At 34.9% G+C, this 24,159-nt stretch overlaps 2 protein-coding genes across 2 annotated transcripts; both read left to right on the top strand.

The window, feature by feature from the left end:
- LOC147478666 (E3 ubiquitin-protein ligase DA2L-like) lies at nt 1-5,929 on the top strand. The gene is made up of 8 exons (XM_086584473.1): nt 1-410; nt 507-558; nt 647-692; nt 818-899; nt 983-1,142; nt 1,252-1,354; nt 3,306-3,372; nt 5,101-5,929. The coding sequence occupies exons 1-8, from the start codon at nt 216-218 to the stop codon at nt 5,671-5,673; spliced, it is 1,278 nt and encodes a 425-aa protein (XP_086440599.1). The 5' UTR covers nt 1-215; the 3' UTR covers nt 5,674-5,929.
- A 12,551-nt stretch (nt 5,930-18,480) lies between these two features.
- On the top strand, nt 18,481-20,766 carry LOC147478665 (gibberellin 2-beta-dioxygenase-like). The gene is made up of 3 exons (XM_086583751.1): nt 18,481-19,255; nt 19,365-19,713; nt 20,346-20,766. Exons 1-3 carry the CDS (start codon nt 18,870-18,872, stop codon nt 20,583-20,585), a joined length of 975 nt encoding a protein of 324 aa, XP_086439877.1. The 5' UTR covers nt 18,481-18,869; the 3' UTR covers nt 20,586-20,766.
- The last annotated feature ends 3,393 nt before the right edge of the window (nt 20,767-24,159 follow it).

The following is a 24,159-nucleotide window of genomic DNA, read 5'->3' as shown; positions in this document are numbered from 1 at the left end:
TTTTTCGTCTTCACTAACTTTTCTTCCCTCCATTTTAACAGAAAAAAAAAAAAAAAAAAAAAGCCCCATCGAAAAACAAGGACAAGGAAAAAAACCGAAATGAAAGTTATAATCTTTTGATCATGTCGAAACTTGGATGTTTAAAATTTTAGGTAGTTTGATGAGAATAAAGGTATTTTGATTGGTTTTAAAGATTTTTTTTTTTTTTTTTTTTGATGGGGAATAAGTTGAGTAGTAGAAAGAGACAAGTGATAGATGAAAGGTATACAAGACCACAAGGATTATATGAAGATAATGATGTTGATCAAAAGAAGTTGAAGAAACTTATACTTGATTCTAAACTAGCTCCTTGTTATCCTGGTGATGAAGAATGTGCTTTTGATCTTGAAGAATGTCCTATTTGTTTCTTGGTAAGAAAATTTTCATAATTGTCATCAAATTTTAAATTGAATTTAGTCTAATGTTTGTGAAATGTTATTTAAATATGTTGTTTTGCATTGGTTTAGTATTATCCAAGTCTTAATCGGTCTAGATGTTGCGCAAAAGGAATTTGTACAGGTATAATTTAGTAGCTTTTGTTTTATGATTATGAGTAATAGGTATTCTATATTGTGATGTAGTGAATTGATGTTGTGATGTTTGTTAGAGTGTTTTTTGCAGATGAAACCTCCTCATTCAACTCGGCCTACACAGTATCCTTGAACAGTTAGTGTTTATATAAAATTTTCAATTTTCAATTGTTGATTGTAGTATTTAGTTTGGATATGTTATTACTACTTTTTTGGTGTTGTTGTTTGGATAACTTAACATTTGTAAGGTGCCCCTTTTGCAAAACCTGTAATTATGCCGTGGAGTATCGGGGCGTGAGGTCCAAAGAAGAAAAGGGCATTGAACAAGTTGTAAGATATTGTTACATTATGATTACGATTCCCATTTGTTGGTATTATGTTTCTATGATTAATAATATATCTGAGATATACAGGAAGAACAACGAGTTATAGAAGCGAAAATAAGGATGCAACAACAAGAACTTCAGGATGAAGAAGAGCGAATGCAGAGAAGACTAGAGACTAGTTCTTCCAGTGTAATAATAGCTCCAGACGAAGTTGGATACAGGGATTTATCTGGTACCTCCCGTGCAGGTTCGTTTCAGTTGGAGAATGTTACATTCCATATGCCTTTTTCCTTTTAAGTATTATTGGATGGTTGTGTTATGTTTCATGATTAGTGATTTGTTACTCAATCTTGCAGTTCCATCTTACAACTTTCCCGAAGAAAGAGATGAAATAGTTTCTTCTCACGAGCCCCAAGCTTCTTGTGTAAGCAGTCAGCCTTTAAGAATATGGCGGAACAGGTTGATTATGCTCTCTTATTTTTTGAAGTAATTTCTTTTACAATACAAAAAATCTATTTCATAATTATGGTTTCTTCGATTTGGGTGCATTTTCTTTTCTCAAGGAAATCACAAGGTGTTTGTTACTTTGATCTTTGTATTGATTAATTGTAATCATACACATCTGCTTTATGTTTGAGTGTTTTTTGGTCTGATGTTAAATAATCTAATGGAGTGCATTAATATGGAAATCTTAAACTGGTACTGGCCTTTTGTTTTCACAGTTTACATGGTTCCTCCTTGGAGTTAATGGTGGAGGCTGTGTGATCTGGTCATGGGGAAAATATCGTAACATAATTTGGTGAATTGGGAGTCTATGGTCTGCATAAGGTAGTCGACTAGTATTAGTTTCTATATCTATTCTTACCTCCTATGTGGATGGCAAGAAGTTAAGAACAATACCTAAGTTGAGCATTTTTCGAAGAGATGCCAATGAGTCTGGTAGCTTGTGACACTCTTTCACGGTTTGGTAGGGTTCCACTGGTGATACTTTTCGGTTGATGTTTGTTAGGATCCTTGTTTGGCATTGCTGATTAAATTGGTTTTCAGATAACCTGATGGATATAGCGATATTGATTATTTTTTTCATTGATCTAAATGGCATGAAAAACAGACACTTACCATTAGTCTAGATAGGTTGTCACTTTCAGTAATTGCTTAACTTTTTATCTGGAAATGTAATCAAGTAATGGATTTATTTGAGACCTAGTTTCAATCTAAACAATGCTGACCCATTACGATTGATTGGAACTTTGATAGACTGTTTCCCTTGTTCATTGTCAAAGTGCTTTGTGCCTAATAATTTACTTTAGGCGCTCTATATGATTAAAACATTGTGGTTTTTCCTCCTAGACAGGCTATGCTCTCTGTACTAGAAAAACGATATTGGAGTCACTGTAGATAAATATATTTTCAATTGATTTTCGAAGCTCAGAAGTATAGGATAAAAGAGCTCTCAATTGTCTGGAAAATCCTTTCAATATAACAACTTAACATTAATAACCAAATTCTTATTGGAGGGGATAATAACTAATGTAATAAAGTAGTGAGCTCCTTGTGAATCCATCATGAGCTTTCTTGTATTGAAACACAATTAAATGTTACTTATTTCAGTGTGTAGCTATTATCTGTCTAATTATTCTTGCTTCCATTCAGTGAAACATCATGTTCCCTGCTTTTATCAGTTTCCAATTCTGCTTAATTGAAATATTGACCAAGTGCCATCAGTGCTCCATTCTTTTTTCCTCTTACACTTTGTACTAAAGGTAAAGGATGGCTTCCTTTCTTAAGAATGCCTTCGGTCATGAAGTAGAGTTGTGAGATCCTGTGTTGTGGGCATTGTAGGTTTGCCTGCCAAACCCCAGGTCATACTATTAGATAATTATTATTTTATCTGTAATGCTAAATTCATTGACCAAGTAGAACCGTACAAGTATAGTAAGGGTGGAACATGGAAGTATATAGGGTCCGACCCACTACTCCATTTGTGAGATACTAAGGCAATTAGACCCAAAAGGACAAACTATTATGACATCAACCCCTGTCCCCTGTGAATAACTCGGAAATACAATTAGAATCATGAAGAGTAATCCCTTTGACGAGTCCACCACAAGTTCCAGTGCACAAAGATCCTTCTACTGTGTTCTTGCAAATTGGCCAGCAAATGGATGTGTTTTTTATCGGTAGATCTAGATTGAGATGAACAAAAAGGATTTTGGAAAATAACAGTCAGATTTATCTTATTATTAGGCTTTGAATCAGTATCTTTCTTGGCATTGGTTTCAAGATACACCATCAGTCATGAAATTGAGTTCACTTTCATAATTAGCCACAATTTCTCTTGCTTCTAAGTATTAACATGCTCTGTCAATATCCCTTTTACTAGAATATGTACTGAATCTTGAAAATACAGGGACAACCAATTTGATGTGGATCTTGACGATCTTATGGTGATGGAAGCGATCTGGCTTTCCATTCAGGTAATGATTAACTTGTTAAATGATCGAACTACCATTTCCAAAATGACTTGTTTATGAAAAAAAGAGCATTCAACCATTAATTTACATAGTACTTGTCTAACCACGGACAGGCAAGTTTTTCCTGCGAACCTTATTTGTTTTTTAAGAACTCGAGTAAGTTGCAACAGCACAATTCTGTTATTGGTGTTTTGGTTGATCCTCTAAACTAAGTTAGTATTCTCTTTCTTTCTTGTGTAGAAGGCTTGTCTTTTTAGTAACTTGTGCGTGTACTTGCATTTCTATATTTACGAAGTCTTTGTGTTTACCAGCCAAAAGGGAAAAGAAACAAAGAATTGATAGCTAAAGTTAGAGAGTTTGGTGCTTCGAATATGTGATTGTTTCTTCATCAATCTAACTGAAAGAAACAACATTATAAAAGCTTATTTATGAGTTCCTTTGGCATTAACGTACAACTGAACTGAGCTCGTAGAAATTTTAGTTCTTTTGGCTTCAATGTTTTCCCATGGTTTCAGTGAAATTTTATTATTGCTAATGGAGAAGAAAGTTGAGAGAGAAGAGATTTCGGCTTAGTTCATCTTCAGCCCCTCTCACTTTTCTTATATAGGAAAATAGTATGTTTACAATATAGAAAGCCCAGCTGTCACGGCTTACAAGAACACATTGTGGTTTATGCATGCAAAAACATTGTGGATGCACTGTGGATGTTTGGTGATAAATGGATCAATCATTACAGTTAGTCCCAAATATGTAATAGTCGGAATCCCTAAAGGATTACATGGCGCATAGCTTCACGCCTTTACATGTGAATTTTGGGAAGTGACCGTTTGTGGAATCAGGGAGGTGTTTCACCGATCACATCACTTTGAGGAACCCTTGTGAAGGACTCGATGGTTTACAAATTTTGACCTGAAGTGTTGAACCAGGAATTTTTAGAGCTCAAGAATAACACCTTTAATATATTCCCTAGTCACCCCTTGCCTCGTGATGATGCGGTGAGCTTGATAGCTCGCACCGTGAACTGCTGTCAGAAGTTGTGTTGTTTGGATTGGTAAAAGTGTTTCATTATGAAGATGATCCAAATTCAATTGGTTTTTGCTACTCATTCATATATAAATTAGATGAAGGTTCACATTTAATATCCATTGAGAAGCGGGTTAAGCAGTCTAGAAATAGGACTGCGGTCTGGTAAGGTATTGCCATAGTTGCTTCTTTTTTCATGTTTTAGTTGACCTAATTTTTGAGTCTATAGTTCCTTGAAACTGTATAAGTAAATACATGAAGAAGTGTCTTGCATAGTTGCATGAGAATGTAAATAGGTTGTTGTGCCCCAAAGTTGGCGTGTAACGAGTTGCCAGCCATAGAAAAGGAGCAGATAATTCGTTACCCTACTAGCTTCCTCTTGGATGTCTCTTATATAGTTGTATATCCTATCTCATATATGATAGATGTATGATTCATATCAAGTGGCTTAACTGCTTGAAATGAATATATGTGCTAACATCCTTCTTTATCTAAAGGAAACTCATCCGAAATGAATAAATAGCAAGCACAAATATTCTGCTTCTCCAATAAACCAGCTCTATAGATGGCCGAAATATATTTTGATGATCAAGTTATTGTGATACCCATCACAAATATGAGTGCTGTTATCAGTTACGGTTTGTTGTTTAGCACCTGATTAATCCAGCTGATAAAGACTTCGTACAAATTATTTGACAAATTGAGCAGGAGAATGACAATCGAAGATTAGATCCTCATGGTGCTGGTTCTCTATGTGAAGCGCATATGTCTGAGGATCGTTACGCCTCCCTCGCTATGGCCACTACCTCTCAGACATCATCGCCTTCTGGTGGTCTAGCTTGTGCAATTGCTGCGCTTGCTGAGCGTCAGCATATGGGCAGAGACTCCATTAATGATCTTGGGAACACATCAGCTGTTGACATGGTTCCAGAGTCCTGTGTGCTGACCCCTGAGGAGGGACGGGAAGGTTATGCTTCAGAGAGCTGGGTCGACGTCTCACCAGACAGCAGGGGGGGTTTCACCAGGGAGGAGGGAGAATGGGGGACCGACATCGGTTCCGAGGTGGCTGAGGCAGGTACCAGCTATGCCAGTTCTGATGCCGCCGTTGATCTCAGGGGAGCAGCAATTCCACTCCCTAATGGTGTGGGAGAGCAGTCTCAATCCAATATCTCAGGCTCTATCCTCCCTGAGAGTTTTGAGGAGCAGATGATGCTAGCCATGGCTGTTTCGCTAGCAGACGCTCGTGCAAGAACAAATTCACAAGGAGTTGCATGGCTCTAGTCAAATGGGGAGGTACTGTGGATATGCTCTCTCTCTCACCTGTCGTTTCTTTTATATGTTTGGTTAGTTCCTGTGAATTTTAGATTTTAATGTAGCAGTTAATGATAACGAAGAAAATATTTTTTGATTGTCAAAGCTTTATAGGTTATTAATTTTGTAACATCCAAATTGTTATTTTTTCTCCAACACTCTGAATGGAGTAACAGGCTGAAAGTGTTATACATTAATGGGAAAGGTCAGCCCTTCTTTGCTGCCATACTTGGCTTGTAGATGTGAAGATGCGATTTAACCTGTAATTTGGGGTTTTCTGATCCAAAATTTTACCTTTTTTTGTACCTATTTTCATTTACAATTTTCTAGGGGGACGCTTGTATAAAACTGTCGTCAGTCCTCACTCCTCAGGAAGACCTTTTTAGGGGAAGAATTCTTTTAAAAGGTATCTTGAGCATGAACTGAGTTGGTGCACTATTTACACGCTTACATGCCAAGAGATGCGAGATGCCATAGTTTAAAAGACTATTACCAGGGGAGAGTTGTTGATAGTTCTCTGCGTGCGACTTGTTGATTGTTCACGAATCCTTCTCGAGCTAAAGCAAACATAAACTTCAGTACAAAGTCATCTGTAGTCGATTGTCTTTTGCTAAGCATTTAAAACATGATTGTATACACTGAACATATAAGAAAAGAGGGGGACAAAAAAGAAACACGGATTTATGCGAATGAAGGTCGGAAAGTGTCCTGGGCTTCATGAGGGCATTGTACAATTGGATGAGGTGGGACACCTAGGTGGAGTGCTTTCACTAGTGAAATTGCAATTCATATACAGAGGCAGTTAATCTTAAATTGAACTTGCCAGAAAGGGTTGAGGCTAGTTGGCTATCTTTGATACCATCAGCTGATTCAGTGAAGGCGTATTCCCTGGATTAAAGCTCTTTGAAGGTTTTACTGAATCTGTGTTTTGTACGCCTGGAGATGCTAATGAGCTATAAAAGGAAGAAAGAAAACAAAAACAAAGGAGGAATGCATGATAATAATAATAAGGGCGATCGAATCCCATAAAAAAACATCGTTTTTCAGAGTAAATAGTTAGATGTTTCTCCTTAATCCAGTAGCTCCTTTGCATTCGAAAACATCGAATAGAAAATGTGTACGAGTGACATTGTATTGCATGTTGAAGCCAGGTACTCAGCTCTAACTACACTGTATTCGATCTGTCTAACCGCTTGCTAATATTGTCTGTTAATCTAATTATAATTTTCCTTTGCAACTAATAATTTCGTGAAACTGTCACTGTTTTTGTCATGAGAATATCCAATTGTTTAATCTGCACCCAAATGGAGTCCAGGTCAAGTGCACATGTACACCTTTATAGCAACTTTCATATCAGAGTTGAAATATAATTATTGGATTCTATATTTATGACTTCAACAGTTCAACTGAAAGATAAGATCACCAGAGTACTTGAATTGATGAAATGGAATTTATGTTTTTCCATAGTTGAGATAAAGAGTGTTGACATCAATGACAACCATGTCTGTTTGAGAGTGGTGAATATGAAAGGAAGAAAGAAGGGTCAAAGGAGAATGTCTAAAGTTCCGCCTGCTTTCTTTTTTGAATGAAAGAACGGCTAGTGGTAATGGAAGCCTAGCTTGTAGCGCAATCACTTGCGTAAGCATGGGCAAAGAATTGAGAGTTTGAGACATGAATTCTTTGAGTGTTTATGGTGGCCAAGTTATGTCGCCTGAATAGTAGCTATCAACCAATAAAAAAGTATCCAAAACAATGGGAGATACATGTATGTAGAAAGATTTCTCGACACTTCACATAGTAGGGTCCCAGTTATGGCTAGAAGCTGAGAACTCACTTATATAAGATGCATGTAGATGAAAAGTTGTGTTTGGCTTCAAATACTGTTCCAGTCTTCCAGACTTCCAGTAAGAAAGACAGTGCTGCGTGAGGCCGTGTGGGGACTGTGGGTGAGTAGTGAAAGTGAGAAACAATGATGTGAAAGATTCTAATACACAGACCAAAAATTTATCATTAACGGAATTTACAATTTTTCTCTCTGGTTTACAAGTTTTCAAGTGGAAAAACATAATGAATTCTCTCTCCTTTTTGCTCTTTTTATAGTCATAATTTTCTTTCAAGTTGCAATCACTTGCTGTGGCGTGTCCATTTTTTTCCTCTTTTTTTTTTTTCCGTTTTTATATCAATATCTCAGTTTATAATGAAATTAAATATCAATATATCAATATATACGATATTTGGCCACCACACATGGCATTTTATTGAATCTAGAGGGCATAGGCTCATATGGTTATGGTTGTACTTTTCAGTTGTTTTGAAAGATCAAAATAATACACATCTTTTGTTTTATCTAACATGTAAAATAATACAGTATTAGTAATCAGCTAAGATACTCCGACCAGAAAGATTTTGGCACTTCAAAGTTTCCACAAAAGTGTTTAAGAATTATCTTCGAACTTAGGGGTTTGATGCTTAGCTTAGCAAAGTGACGGTGCGTGTTAATATTAAATTAGTTTTGAACGATTGCAGGCTTTCGAGTCCCAACACTGTTTGACTCCAATACTCCTGGAACTTGGCCAACTGTTAGTATCTCAATTGCTGTACTAGCCAGTTGCTGACTTGCTGGTCATTGTGAGCTGGGAGTTGTGACTCACTGACTTGTGACCAAGAATATAATCTAAAAAGAATTCTTCTGAACATATACTCCACAACCCATATTTTGGTTCTTTCCTGTAAGAAAAACTATCAGAAGCCATCCAGGTTCGTTGAAAACATTCGTTAATCTCAATTCAAAGAACTGACATGGTGGTATGAAGGCCACGAGCACACACTCTTTTAGCCCAATAATGTTGCAGTTTTGGGCCTAAACAGGTGATCAAACCATGTGAGACGTGGTAGTCACTTGTAGGCTTAGTTATATTTCTAATATTTAGTGCATGCTAAGTAGTTAAACTTAAGACATAAAAAGCCCAAAATGCAAGATTCTTAAGTTTTGAAGATGAAGACAGAATGATTGAAACAATCGTGGATCGAGGTTGATTTTGGGCTTTTGTTAGATTATCTGTCACCACGTGGCGCATTTCCTCTCTATCCGCAGATGTGTGCTGTATGCTGTTACCTTATGTAAGACAGCCAGCAAAAATAAGCAGAGGTGGATATGGGCGTCTATGGTTCCTACTTCCTACACGTATCCAATTTCGATGCCTGAAGCTAAATTCGTCTGCACAGATTTGATCCAATTAACCTCTATTTTTCTTCAACCAAAATTTATAAATAAAACTTAGTAATTAAATTAGAGGCAAGCGATATCTATTAATACAATTAGGGCTGGAAATGGCACGAGATTTAATCTGAATCCATTTTAACGGATATAGTTTCTATGTTTGTGATTAGAATCCGATTCGAATATCTGAAAACCCGAATTATTTTAACAAAATTTATATTTTGATATCTACAAATTAATTTATATCTTACATTTATATATGAAAATTATTAAAATAGTATATTTTTTTATATTTTTTAATAGATATGTGATATCCGATATCCGACCCGAACCCGAATGGATCCTAATATAGTAAAAAGTTTTGAATGACAATTCGACCCGAACCGGGTTCCATTTCCAGCCATAAATACAATATATTTGTTTATTTAGAAGGAAAAAACAAAAGCACCCCACGGCACCACTACACTATTCAAGTAGTACAAAAGGAAAAAGGGCTTTTGAAGTACAACTGTATACGTGTACGACACCAAAAGATTCAGTGAAAAGAATGTCAAATGATAGGTACCCACAAGGTAAGAATATGTGACACGTTCATTAACGTTGTGCTCATAATGCTCATCTTATTAATGGAGTTTGGGCTGGAGAAAAAGACTGGTCAAGTCTACTAATGCGATTAGAGACTTAATTGATAACGATGTACTTATCAATCTTTATTTAAGCAACATTTGTGATTAGAAAGATACGATGAAAAGTATGAGAAAAGACTTTCGAACATTTGTCACTTCAAAGGGATTTGGTGGTTTATGTATCGCCATTTTGATGTAATTTAAAGACTATTGAACACGATGGTGACTATTTTTTGACTTCCTAATAGGTTCCAATGATTTGAGGGGACCTCGGTATTTATACTACCTTTTATCAATAACAAGGTCTATTCTGTGATAGCTCATGCCAAGCAAGCGGGTGACATCCGTGGAATTGTGGTGTCGGTAGAATTCACGAGCACGTGTAATTTGCACCACAATTCAACGGAAGTCATTCAACAAGCAAGTAGGATACTAATGAGAATGAAAGAATGTTCAAAGTTTTTCCTCAACACACAATGTCGTCAGTCGTCACATCGAGCAAAGATGTTATACCTTTGTAAGTTGTATGGGGCTTCAAGAATTCTGTCAAATATGAATTTGTTTTGACAAATGTTAACCTATTTCGCCCGAGTGCAAAATACAATACCGTTCTAATGTTTGCACATATATCAATTGTATATCCCGACTCTACAACACAGTCAACTTTCGGCCTGACATGGCAAGAAACATTGCAGGCGCAAGCAAGTCGGCTAACGCTCGCCCACAAGTACTAAATAAATGCAGCATCATCATCCATTTATGAAGGAACATGCGCAGGCAAACACGAAGGAAACGCAAGTCTGGCTTGGGTCTCTATATATTAATTCCATGCCATTATATCTTGGAAATTCTCCAAGTTGATGATGTGATTGTAACTGTGTAAAGACTCATGGAGTCAAACCGATTCATCAAAATTTCAACCCGACCGACTTCTGTGTCAAAATCAGTTTTTTTTATGACACAAATGTTTCTTTCACTTATCATGGATCAGGCCCATTGATTGATCTGTCAAGCCATCAATAAATTTGATCAAGGACCCACATTCATTCAGAAATTAACAGCCAATGATCCGTACACGTTGGATTCCTTGGACCCCAATTTGATTGACCAATCACTGTTATGAGCTTGTCAAACAATGAATTCTCAAAGATATTTGATTTATTTTACTTTTTTATTTGTATTGGTTTTTTTGTTGTTTTTTTTTTCTGTGACCTTAGAGTATGAAATTGAGGAAAATGTAAAATTTTGGTATCTCAAAATTACTGTCGAATTCTGTGTGCCACAAAGCTAAGATACGAGTGCCAATTCTAGATTTGAAACTATGCCGCAGAATATTTTTCATTCTTGGCAATTTATTAACCAACTGCCGTTTGGGCAACCACAGAATTTGATGAAGGCCCCAAAGACACGGGAATAGAATATTCTTCTTGCTTTTCCATCAACGTACTAGTTTTCGATCCCACCGAATGTACTCGTCCACATTGTGTATGTCATCACTATACTGTTCCACGTGGTTTCAAAGGCATGGGCAAAAACATTATTGCACAAGTTTCACAGACCAATTGTACTCAGTCGACATCGTGTCATTACCATATGAAGCCAAGTGGGTTCAAAGGTTTCGGCAAAATTATTATTCCCTTTGCGAAAGGACTTGGGTGATGGTCTAATTATTGACAACATCCTTCGAAAATAGAAAAATTGGACGCTCCAACTCGAACACATTTATGTTTGTTACGTTAACCGTAGTGATATGTTTCAGAAGAGAGAAGAAAACGTTTTTATTTTTTTATTTATTTTTGCTTATTTTGGTAGCAAACTACAGCTAGTGAAATGAAAGTTGGCAAGCATCTCGCTAAGCATAAAAAGTTTCAAGAAAGCTTCTTGTCAACATACCAAGCACTCCCCCTTAAGTGAATCACTATGAAAAAAAATGTGGAACTCCATTCCATACTTGAGTTAAGTTTCACATCGATAACAATTTTATCTATAAAGATTTGATTATGTACTTGAAAATCCTTTTGAGCCCGTTTTAGTGACCTGAGGTGGAAGGCAATTTTTTCTCCCCACTCTCACTCACATTCTATTAATTTACAAAAAGAAAAAAAATAATAATAATAAAAATAATAATTTCTCTTCGGTCTCTCTCTCTCTAAGTATTTATTGAAAACACCCATCTCTATTTGAAACCCCCAAACTTTCATCAATAAAAACATCATACATGAATTTAATGTCAAGATGACTAATATAAAAACACTTCAATTTTTTATTCATTTGTTGTGTTGTGTTTTCTATAGATTAATTTATATTTATATTTTACTTTAAAATTGAGAATTTTGAGGTTTTAAGAGATATCCTCAATACCCATTTTAGTTTAAATGATCTAAAGTTCATTTGATTTTGGAATAAGATTTGGTGATATATTAAGGATTTCTTGCAATCCAATTGTTTTACAAACTTGTTAAAATTCTAGTTAAAGTGGACAGTCTCGAGGTTTGTTTATTTCTAATGAGTCATAACTAATGCCGTGTTATTAATTTTTCATGAACTTTTATGACGATAATAGCAGTTGCATACTTACTTAAATTAGTTTGTATTTGTTTTTCTTTTTATTTTGTGATTTAAATGATATGTGATAGATGAGCAAAAATTTTGCCTTCCACGTCACTAGAACCGGCTCAAAACCATGTCTCCCTATAATTATTGTATTGTATTTGGCTATTTGCGTATTATTTGTCTATATTAAAAGACATATTTGATAGTGTCAATATAATTACTGATTATTAGTGTGAAGAAGGGTGTGTTTGATGAGTACTTGAGTAGTCACAGACTTTGCAGTGATAAAATCGTTATCCAGCCAGCCAAATGTTGGTTCCACTGTTGCAGTAGTACGTACCATCCTAACTGATGGTCAGCACACAAATAATACAACCGACAATTAAAGCAACGATTGATAACACACCACGTCATCAATTAACAACCTCAGATTTGTTGATTCCAGCAAAGTAATGTCTACGTGTCACTAGCACACCAACTAATTGGTGTTACCACTGTTATGCCATTCAAACACGTGTGTTAAGATACCTGCTTGCTATAAGTGGAAAGTTTCCTACAGGGATTTGCAATATGCACTTTTCCTGCTCGTGACCCCTATAAAAGTGTTCTTTTAGGTTGGATTTATTCGAAGTTCTTATCTCAGATCTTCACTTTTATTGACTACTAATGGCACATCAGCTCCTGCAGTCCAGAGTTCACCATACTTTCAATTAGGTCAGGGGAGCAGTATATATATGACTGATGTAATAAATATACATCCTCAAAATATTTTGATATATTTGAGTTTTGTATAAGGATGAAATTTGAGCCAAGGGCTTGGAGGAGAGCTCAAATAAAAGCTCGTGTAATAAACGAGTTTGATGAAGCTTAGCTCGTTTAGTTCAAATAGTATATTTATAGTGTAAAATAATCGAGTTGTTCGGATTCAGTTTGGGTTTGGCTCGTTTAAGCTCGGCTCGAGTTCGCTCGTTTAATTATATGAGCCGAGCTCAAGTTCAATTTAAAACTCGTGTAATTAGTGAGCTGAATTTGAACATGGTAAAACTCGGTTTGTTTAGCTCGAATTCCACCTTTAGTTTTGTAGTATAAAACACTGGTATTTTGGTATGAACATTTCATTTTGTGTAAGAAACATGATGTTAAACTAACTTTTTCAAATTGACTAAAATTTCACAATGATTGTGGTTTTTGACTTATCGGGAAGGTGAGATCTCGAAATTATTGCTATGGGGATGTTCCATGATTGTTCGACAACAGAATAAACATTTATATTGTTTCAGTACTTCCACATTTTAACCAATTGGCTTGACCCCGTACTTAGCTGGAGCAGAGTATCATTTGAGGGTGATGATTTGATGTTTGATATTCTACCAAAATTCAGTATGGCCATTCAAAATTGAAATGAGATAGTCTAAAACTCTAAATCAGCTGATTTTCATTCCAGGGACTGGGATGCTATAGGTGTATACCGATCTTATCTTACTGTACTATTACCAGAATCACTAATATTGATTTTTATAGGTTTCAGTCACTTCTTGATTTTGGTTTTAGAAATGATGGATCCCAAAATGGAACCACATGTTTGTGCAATTGGGTTATCTTGTACAGTTGCGGACCCAGTTGCTCTACCACTTCCAGTGAACAGTAATCTTTGGTGTGACCATGTGACGTTGATCTATGATTTTCGATAATTTGTCTATTTTTTACCTTTTAAAAATATCTAAACTCCTTGTCGAATTCATTATCATGTTGAGATTCATCGTAATAAATTTATTGCGAGTTGAGTTTGTTATCACTTTTGTTATTACTTCCAACAAATAATAAAATTCCAATAATTTCTTACGCCTTTTACATAGTTCAACTTTTTGTATAATTAGATGGGATTAATTGAGGAATTCAAATTAATATGACTTTAGACATATATGCACAAGTTCTAGTCCACCAGCATCTGATGGAAGAAACAACACAGTAGGTAAGCGTGGTGACGCTGTATAGCATTATCCTCTAATAAGTGCAATTAATAAGCCACAGAACAAAATGTCCCATGGCATGATATATGCCAATATATTTACGTTCGTTTCATCAGTTTGATTTTTTATTTTTTGGTAATCGTTCGTTTCATCAGTTGACACTTTGATTACCTATATATATACGTATGCTCTGAGTGTTATTTTTCGTTTCTTCGATGATCTCTCTCAGAGTCTCATTGCTATCAAGTGTATCAACACAAGTCCATTCTACAAGTCCATTCCAGAATTATATATGTTGACCATTTTTTGTAAAGCTAAAATCAAAAGTACACAAAAAATATGAAAACTCTACCGGTAATCAATCTTGTATTTATTAAGAGATTGAAGATTAGTTTGGATACGGAACTTATGTTGTTTCTTACCTGTTAGGAAAAAACTGCTGCAACAAAATACAAACGATGAGTACGAACAAGCTAGAATGAGACTCAGACTAGGTTATTCTCTTTAAAGTTGTTTAGCGCTGCAACAAGCCACTCAACCCCTACAATTATCAATCTATCTCCAATGTGACTGCACTTATTAACAAAGTCCAAAAAATATATTTTATGTTAAGAAAGAGATTTTCTATAGGGTGATTTTGGACACACCCATAAAACCACTCTCATACTCTATAACTAACTAAAGTTTTTGGGCTATGCGTCAATAACCGTTTCAATCCAATAATATCTCTCTAATTCATTTAGGGTATTTTCAAAAAAAAAAAAAAAAAAAAAAAAAAAAAAAAAAAAAGGCCTTGTAATTTTGCACTTCATAATTCAAAATAATTAGTTGTTGACTTGTAATCATATTTATTGGTGAGAAGAATTCAAGAACATTTTTTATTTATTTTTTAAATAAAGAATAATAAGTAAATGACTTGTTTTGTCTTGGGTACGCCTAATAAAAAAAAAAGAGTAATTTGGGACGAACCTAAATTTGTCTTAAATAATTTTGTTTTAAAGTTGGGGTATGGGAGTATTTTTATGGGTGTGTCCAAAATCACCTTTTCTATAAACCGTTTTTATTTAAATAATATAGCATTAGGATACTTTCTTTCTTCATTAGGCACTTTTAGCATATATAGTTATTAACATCATATGCCAATCAGCCAATGGCAAGCATGTTTAAGGGAAAATGACAAGATTATTTATGGTAATGTCGGAGCAACATGTGGACAAGATACAATAGTTTATTAAAACAAAATAAGTATCATTTACTAGCTTGAAGGTTCACAAATAATATGAAATCGTTAAGTCAAGACTAATAAATTAAGCTGCTATAGTTAACAAATTCATGAAATAGTGATCGACTAGTGACTAGTGAGATGCCATTTTCGTTTTTTTTTTGAAAAATCGATCAATTTAGTACTATATTACATGTAATGGAATATTATTAAAAACAAATTCGGCAAAAATGCAATTTTACTTGCTGGCATGTATCATATTATTAGCAAAGCGAGTCCTCGATCTGAAATAACAATGGAAAATATATGCGGCTGAGAATTAGAAAAAATTGACTTAGGTTATACCACCCTATGTATTGTCTTCAAACATAATCAGCACAAGAATGGATAAAATCCAAGTAAAATAGATATAAAGATAAGTTCTATGTACATTAGATATGCTATGCATTTATTTATATTTGGCAAAATGTGATCGCCATCTTTGTTCTAGGTGATGGTAATGTACTAAGTATCATTAGATAAATGTGACAGTAACTAACTCAGTAAGAACAAGAATTTTTTGTTAATCGCCTTTAATGATAAGCATGAATTAGTCAACTTTTTATCGTTTGCTTAGCTTAGTATATATCATTTTTCCTTTTTCGATCAAATTAATTAGGCACAGTACAAGATAAATCCATATAGATCGATCTCACGCTAATTTTTGTGCCCCTTGGATGCATCCGCATGAAATGGTGAAACAGATTACATCAATTAAAAAATAATAATAATAAGGTGCTATATATTTTATATTTTGATCAGTTCTTAATACAAATGATGGCTATGGAGATATAGATCGAAACATGTTATCAGGACAGCTGAAAATGAAACGATAAAAATACGTCATCTTATGAACGTATAGTACTGTTCTACATATATACAATATCATGCACCACAGGTCCACAGCACCACTACCACGTACCTTTTTTGTTAACCCTTACCTCAGCAATCAGAAACGTGTTACTAACTTCAATACTACATGTCTATACTATTCAAAACTTATAACTCGTGACAAATAAAGGTTTTAGGTACAGGCTGCTAGCAAACTGAAAGTATGCAATTTCTACAACTTTGCAGGATTAATTGCTATGACACTGAAGTCAGCTCCTCATACTTATCTAAAAAGCCTTGTCAATCTTACTATACATTTTTCAGCTATGGAGAACATTATATTCTAAAGTACGTAAAAGTATTAATTTGGATTATCGATTTTTTTTTAAAAGTAAATAAATAAAAGTATTAATTTGCATCTATCATTGGATGCACGCATGTGTTGAACAATTGGACTTTAGTACCAGGCTACTGGCGCGCATATAATGTGCGTGGTGTCTTGCACAATATCAGCTCAACGTATTGTAAATTCTGCGGTAATCTGAATTATCACACTGAACATGTTGGTTTCGAGTATGCAATAAGATAAATGCTAAGCTGGAAGGCAATTTGCACTTGAAACTTGTTAGTTGCGTACATGCATGCTTAGCATGCGTAAGCGGAAAGCCCAAAAGTCTCGTCAACGTCGCACTATATGATCAGTTTCGTGAAGAATTGGGCATCTCAATGCACACTCGACGGTGCGCATTAGGCTATTTGGTTGCGCCCCATATAGGTGACATGGATATATGTTACTTCAGCATCTTTTATGAGATATCCACACATCATTGAATGTGGAAATATCGACTTGGTTTAACGCCTTAATGGCCCACCCTCCCCCTGAGATATGACTGGTATTACTTTAAGTAATTAAGATAGTATATATAGCATAGACTTTCTAATAACAGAAAATAGTTGAATGACATCTATACACGCATCTCAACGTCATCCAATGCTTCCATGTGCAAAATTAGTTTGGTGACATATATTAGAGTTGAGATCTTCCGGTCACATAATCAGAATTAGGTCCTGCTTCATTATGTCTAGTGGACACTGCATCCATTGATCCATCCTTCATCTCCGGACTTTGCAGTATGAATGTTCTGTTAGGATTTAAGAGTTATTAGAATAAGCCTATGCATGCTTATGCACTTAAGCATGTGCCAATTAAGTGTATGTCCTTTGAGTTGTATGTTGAGTTGTTGACTGATCGAGTCTAGTTAGTTGCTATTGTTATGGTCATGTATAGAGGAGTGGATTAGTAGTTCTGTAGTTCTTGATTTAGTGGTGTTAGTTTTACTTTAGAACTACTACTTTCTCATTCAATAAAACAGAGTGTTTACACCATTTTTTCTTGTTATTGTTAAGCTCTCACATCTCACAGGTTATCATGTTTGATTTCCCATCCATGAATGTCGTGGTTGTTGTTTTTGTATATTAAATTATTATCAGGTCAGCTATCAATGGCACTGTGACAAAGTTTAGGCTTTGGATTGAATAATAAAGTAGTTGCTACAATTACATCATTGGTACGAATGAACTATAACAAATATAATGCAAAAAGCAGTGGTTTGTTTCATTTTCAAATCAGTGTCACTCACTATGGTTCATGATCGAATGATGGAGTAACGGAGTACATTATTTTCTAATTTTGGCACACACCTAGGTGTTTTTATTTATTTGTTAAGAATATATCAAATTGTTCATGGGTGAATGGATAGAAAACAGATGTCAAGCTGGCAAATGATATCAATGTCTATGTATAGTAACATATAAAAATCTCAAAGTAATCTAAACAAATCGTAAATGAGAAACATAAGTGAAACCTTGATCCTAAGCAAACACTCTCCTATGTACCTGCCAACGAGTAGGGGCGGATCTAGGGCCCCAAAAAAATAATAATAATGGAAAATTCTGATAGCAGCTCTCCTTGAATCAAAATGGACGAGACCACATACATGGAACTCCCGAAAATCATTTACATTTACTCTTGTATATGTTTTGCAAAAATGATTATAAGTAGAGTTATTTTCTAGTAGTATCTATCCTCGGTTCCACCATAGAAACTCTGAATTAGGTGCTGTAGCACTCCCGCTTCGCCGGTCTTGTTACTGAGCTATTAGGCCTGCAGGAGGGGGTCCAAAAGAATATTGGCACAGGCAGGATTCAGTGTGCGCCACATGGCTTGATATAAACACTTGGCCATCTCACTCTATCCTACCATTCAAAAAGAAAAACCTCAGGTACTTAAATACCACCCCAGTTGTCACCACCCCTACGAACACAAACGCGTAAACAAAGGGCTGTTCAAGGAATCTTCATGAATTGACTAATTTTTTTATCTTTTTTTTCCTTTTTTCAGCCGAAAAGAAGACCAAAAAGTCCAAATTTAGTTGATCCTTTTCTGTTTGTTTAATTTGGTTAATGCCAAATTAATTAAACATATGTATCAACCTCGTGAGCATAACTCAATTAAACAGTCCCTTGGCCAGATGTCTCAAACTTATATAGTTTGTAACGCCCCTGTTCATGCATTCCCAACCCTTTAAAGCCCCCCCTCTCAACTCTCAAACTTCTCACACTACTACTAGCTCTCTCCATTTTTCTCACATTTCTCTCTCTTTCAAACCTCCTCACTTGTTCTTGTTCTTGTTCACTTGTTTAACATGGTGGTGCTTTCAAAACCAGCATTAGAACAATTTTCACCAATAAAAACATGCAAACCAACTTCAACAGCTTTCTTCTCAAATATACCAGTTATTGATCTTTCCAAACCAGATTCTAAAAACAAACTTGTTAGAGCTTGTGAAGAGTTTGGATTCTTTAAAGTTGTTAATCATGATGTTCCATTGGAGTTCATGAACACTTTAGAATCTGAAACTATTAAGTTTTTTTCTTTACCTCAATCTGAAAAAGATAAAGCTGGCCCTCCTGACCCTTTTGGTTATGGAAATAAAAGAATTGGGACAAATGGTGATGTTGGGTGGGTTGAATATCTTCTTTTGCGAAGTACTTCAACAAATGCATTCAAAAAAATCCCGAATTTTTGTTGGTAAGAATAAGTACTTTGTTCAAGCAAAAATGATTGTTCTGTACTACAGAGTACTCTGTTTTCTAACTTCGAGTATTGATATCTTTTTTTGTTTTTGGTGGTTTTGTAGTTCTGCTGTGGATGACTATGTATCAGCAGTGAAGAAGCTGGGATGTGGGGTTCTCGAGTTACTAGCAGAAGGATTGAAAATGAAAGAAAAGAATGTGTTCAGTAAACTTTTAATGGATGAAGAAAGTGATTCTGTTTTCAGGCTTAATCATTACCCTCCATGTCCTGAACTTCAAGCTTTGAGTGGTAGAGATTTAATTGGATTTGGAGAACACACTGACCCCCAAGTCATATCAGTTCTAAGGTCTAACAATGCAACTGGTCTTCAAATCTCTCTTAAAGATGGAACTTGGGTGTCAGTTCCACCTGATCAGAATTCATTCTTCATCTTTGTTGGTGATTCCATGCAGGTACAATCTTAAATTCAAGCTTATCCAAATGCATATCCCAACTTCAATTCTTGGCCTAGTCCTTAGTTTGGCATTGTTCTTAGTTGAAATAAGTGCTTCTCAAATTTATTGTTCAAAGCTCAATTTGCTGTTTTGGGCCTTTGACTCTTTCATTCAATTAGACACTTGCTGCTTAGCACATTGTCTTCGAGTATCATAGAAATGGAGTTATCTTCTTGTTGGAACTTAAAACCAATGGCATTTGAGCAAAAACATAAGCATTTGATATACAGCTTTTTTGCTCTATAGGATTGAAAAAATATTGTTTTAGAAATACATTTTTTATTTACCAAACAAATAAGTTACTATAGAACATTTTTATATATAATGACTTACTGGATTTATATGCAAATGCCAAAAACAAACTTTCCTGAGTGTTTTGTGCTTGTTTTGTAGTTTATTTAAGTTTTTTACCTGTTCTTTATTTATTCCAGTTTGATTGTCATACTTATTGCTTTTCCTGAGCATTTGAACAGTACCTGGCATAGGCTTAACAGTGAAATTTTTCTGCTCATTATTTAGTAGTCAATTGTTGTTTCTTCAAAGAAAATGTTTGTTTGTTTGGTATTTACTTATTCTTCAATGATTTGCAGGTTATGACTAATGGGAAATTTAGGAGTGTGAGGCATAGAGTGCTAGCAAACAGCAGGAAATCAAGATTATCAATGATCTACTTTGGAGCACCACCTGTGAGAGCAAGAATAGCACCAATAGCATCATTAATGAAAGAAGGAGAAGAAAGTTTGTACAAGGAATTCACATGGTGTGAATACAAGAAGTCGGCTTATATGTCAAGATTGGCTGACAATAGACTAGGCCACTTCCAAAAATAATAGTTTGTTCATGCTGATGTTGTCAACTCCCCCTTTTTAAGTATATGGGTTGGTCAAGCTTTTTTGTTGTAAAAAATTGACCAAATTCAAATAGATAGACGGATGAAACAGTGTTCTTTCTTTCTAATTTCTTTTTCTTTGTGCAACTACCTTTCCTATTAATACAAAATTTTCATCAACAGAGCATGAGTGGGACTATGAAAGTGATGATAATAAGAAAATTTACATAGGAAGTTCCTACTGGCTAAGTAAACAAATATCTTCATCCGTAGGATATGGACACAATGAAAATGACATTAAACGGTGATTTGATCATCTAAGGTTTATAATTTTCATCCTCAACGAAGTTCTTGGTTCTTCAGTCAAATCGGGCTATAAAACTCGTGGAGATCGAAAGTCAACATTTTTTGGACTAGTCGACTTCCGTGTGTCTGAAATTCGTGGAGATCGAATGTCAACTTTTTTTGGACTAGTCGACTTCCGTGTGCAGTGTCTGAAAATTATAGTCTGACTGGGAGTTGATCAAGTACATTATCAAGTTTTAAGTCACTTAATTAATTACATCCCGTTCTGCTATAGACAAAAATAGGAGGTACAACACTACAACTTACTATCCGAAAAATGCACTTTGATACAAAGTATTGTTTTTTGTACCAATTTATATAATGTACTTGAATTTGGCCAATTTATACAACCAACACTATTCATGTCAAATTAGAGTATTGGACTAAAGTGGCGGGTTTAAATTGAAACACACAATTGTAAAGAAGAGGTAAAATAAGATTTGAATATGATGAAAAGATGAAAATTTACTTCAATTGATGTTGAAGTGATTATAAATTGCTTGTCAATTTCAATTTATTATTTTTTTCATCTGCCATGTCTTTATTCCGAGACTCTAAATTCACCTGAATACTAGTATTGGTTGTATCAATTGGCTAAATTCATTTAGTACATTGCATAAATTGATACAAAAAGTAGTATGTTTTAGTATTTTTGTCTTCTGCTATAATATGTTTCCTTCCACAATTGGTATGTAGAAAAAATAAATGAAAAAAGAGAAGGAAGTCGTTTGTTGGTGCCCCATGAAGGATGTCCACATGCCATTAATTGGATGGGATGGGACTTTTAAATTTTAATTATGGTTTCCGGCCTACAGACCTTATCTGTTAATCAAATTATGATTGAGAAACTTTAGAATATATAATACAGGCACTTAAATACTTATGTTTGAGGTTAGAGAACAAAGTAGGCCCTTACTACAGCCTCTTTAAATCCGAAAGTGTGTGATTGGTGTGGCATAGTTGTTGGAATGAATACTGACAATCCACAGAAAGTGGAGATTAGGAGCCGCGCTATGACAAGATGTTTATACAATTTTCACATGTATGCCGAATTGCCGATCTCATTGTCCACCTTCACTTGATTCCAGTTTAAAAAAGGAAGAAGAAGAAGATATAGAAATCTGGTGTTTGATATACAAGAGATCTGCGTTCCAGAATTGATAATTTGGTATGCTTTTAGCAAAACCAAAAGTTGGGACTCATAAGAGTGAAATAAGTGAATGTCCTTTAGGAAAAACATACTTACGCACCCACTAAACAGAGTGTTTTCCAAATGATATTGTGTTTTGTTCTATAAAAACACGATATACTGAAGCAAATGTATATGGTGCGTCCTTAGGAAGTAAACCAAAAAATTACCTAGTACTAAAGTTAAATTGTTCTCTGTTCTGGTAATGCAATAGTTCATTTTGTAATCTTGCTTTACCTAACTTAGTTGTTGATTCTAAAAAGAACATTTACAGATGGTCTTTAAAAGAGAACACTGTTATACTACAAGTCACAAATCACTGAAACAACATAACTAGTATGTAGATCTTATCCACACATCCACAATGCCCTCATTTCTTAGAGGTTAGGCTATAAATTAAAGCAAAAAAAAAAAAAATCTCATTTATGCATTATGATACAGTCCCAATCTTTCTTCCCTGAGATGGAAGAAATATAGAGATGTACAAGTAATAATGTACCTACCAAAGGCAAAGGGGATGACAGGCTACTTTTGGCCCCTAATTTGAGACCCATTGTAGATCATTGCATGAAAGAAGCTCCCCATCATATGCCTTTTCCGTATCATCTTATCTTCTAGGTTTTCTAATTATATTTAGGTTCATTTTCATTATCTGTTCCCCTAGGCTTCTATTTTTAATCTGAGTCTCAACCTGTGAAATTTCATTTCCACATTTTTTTGAGTGCGTGACTGATTGGTGGGGGACCGTCGGAATATATATGTACAATCCATTTTTGTTTTTCTTAACACTCAAATTTGATCTCAATGTCAAATTTGTTTTTCTTTTAGGACAAATCTTTATCACATAGCATCCTAATTAACTGCAAAAAAACCTGCAAGGAATTATTTCTTTTTGATCGAAGCGAATAATGATCGACTATATAGCATAGAATTTGACGATATTTAAGTTCATACTAAGAAACTTGCAGTCAATCTTAGATTATATAAACCAAATGATAAAGGTGCATTCACTTTATAGATAATTGTACTAATGTACGAATTAATGTAGAGCCCACGATTGGCCAAAATGACAAATAATGCAGTTCTTAGCTAGAGCAATGCATCAATTATCCATCCAACAACTATTCTGGATGAAATTTTTTCATTCTTACGATTAGAAACATATATTATAACGAAGATAATGAAAATATTGATGATCGAGTACGATAATTGATTGCTACTACGTACCATTTTAGGAAGTCCTTGGATTTTTCTCAAATATGGTCGCTGTCTTTCATTCCTTTCATTCTGGATATGTATTATTATTGGTCTATGTAATCATTTACTTCCTATTCTTTTACGAAATCACAGATATCTTCTGTTTTGGGATATAAATAGTCAAATAGAAAACCATTTTGTACCATTTCTCATGGAGTCCTTTTTATCAATTCCACAATGAACTATAATTTGCATAAGAATTCTTGTGGCGTAGCCTTGTCTCTATCAGTGAAAACATCACTATGCTAAAAACGATATCAATTATTTGCCAATATATAGGCCGATAAGTTCAACTTTAGGTCGAACAGACGAACTCAGATATAGACACTGAAGATTCAGACAGGACCTCTACACCGAATATATATATTCAAGTAAATTGTTTGTGGCCATGGATCTTAACTAGAAATGAGGTTGAGAATTTGGCAGGCTAAATTTGCAGCTTATTGTGTTTTCTTAGCATGAATGACTGTGCTTCAGAATGTGCGGCCCACCTCTAATCTAGTGAACTTACATCCATGGACTCCCGCTAGTTCAGTTTTACAATTCTGGGTAGTGCTGGAAATGGAACGGGTTCGGGTCAGATTCTCATTCAAAACTCTTTGCCATATTTGGATTTATATTCGGATTGGATTTCGGATATCTATATTTATTAAAAAAAACACAAAAATATAATTAATTTTTAGGCATCAAAATATAAATCTTGTTAAATTGATTCAGATTTTCGGATATTCGGGTTGGATTCTAGTCACAAACATAATATCCGTTAAAATGGATTTGGATATGG

The sequence above is a fragment of the Coptis chinensis genome, chromosome 9 (genome assembly GCF_015680905.1).
Source record: "Coptis chinensis isolate HL-2020 chromosome 9, ASM1568090v1, whole genome shotgun sequence".
NCBI lineage: Eukaryota > Viridiplantae > Streptophyta > Magnoliopsida > Ranunculales > Ranunculaceae > Coptis > Coptis chinensis.
Note: the sequence above shows the minus strand (reverse complement) of the source record. Positions and strands in the feature narration are given on the sequence as shown.

Coding starts and splice junctions, on each gene's coding strand:
- LOC147478666 (XM_086584473.1), top strand. CDS start 216: ATGGGGAATAAGTTGAGTAGTAGAAAGAGACAAGTGATAGATGAAAGG. Junction 693..817: donor CATTCAACTCGGCCTACACA/GTATCCTTGAAC, acceptor AACATTTGTAAG/GTGCCCCTTTTGCAAAACCT. Junction 1,355..3,305: donor TTAAGAATATGGCGGAACAG/GTTGATTATGCT, acceptor TTGAAAATACAG/GGACAACCAATTTGATGTGG.
- LOC147478665 (XM_086583751.1), top strand. CDS start 18,870: ATGGTGGTGCTTTCAAAACCAGCATTAGAACAATTTTCACCAATAAAA. Junction 19,256..19,364: donor AAAATCCCGAATTTTTGTTG/GTAAGAATAAGT, acceptor GTGGTTTTGTAG/TTCTGCTGTGGATGACTATG. Junction 19,714..20,345: donor TTGTTGGTGATTCCATGCAG/GTACAATCTTAA, acceptor AATGATTTGCAG/GTTATGACTAATGGGAAATT.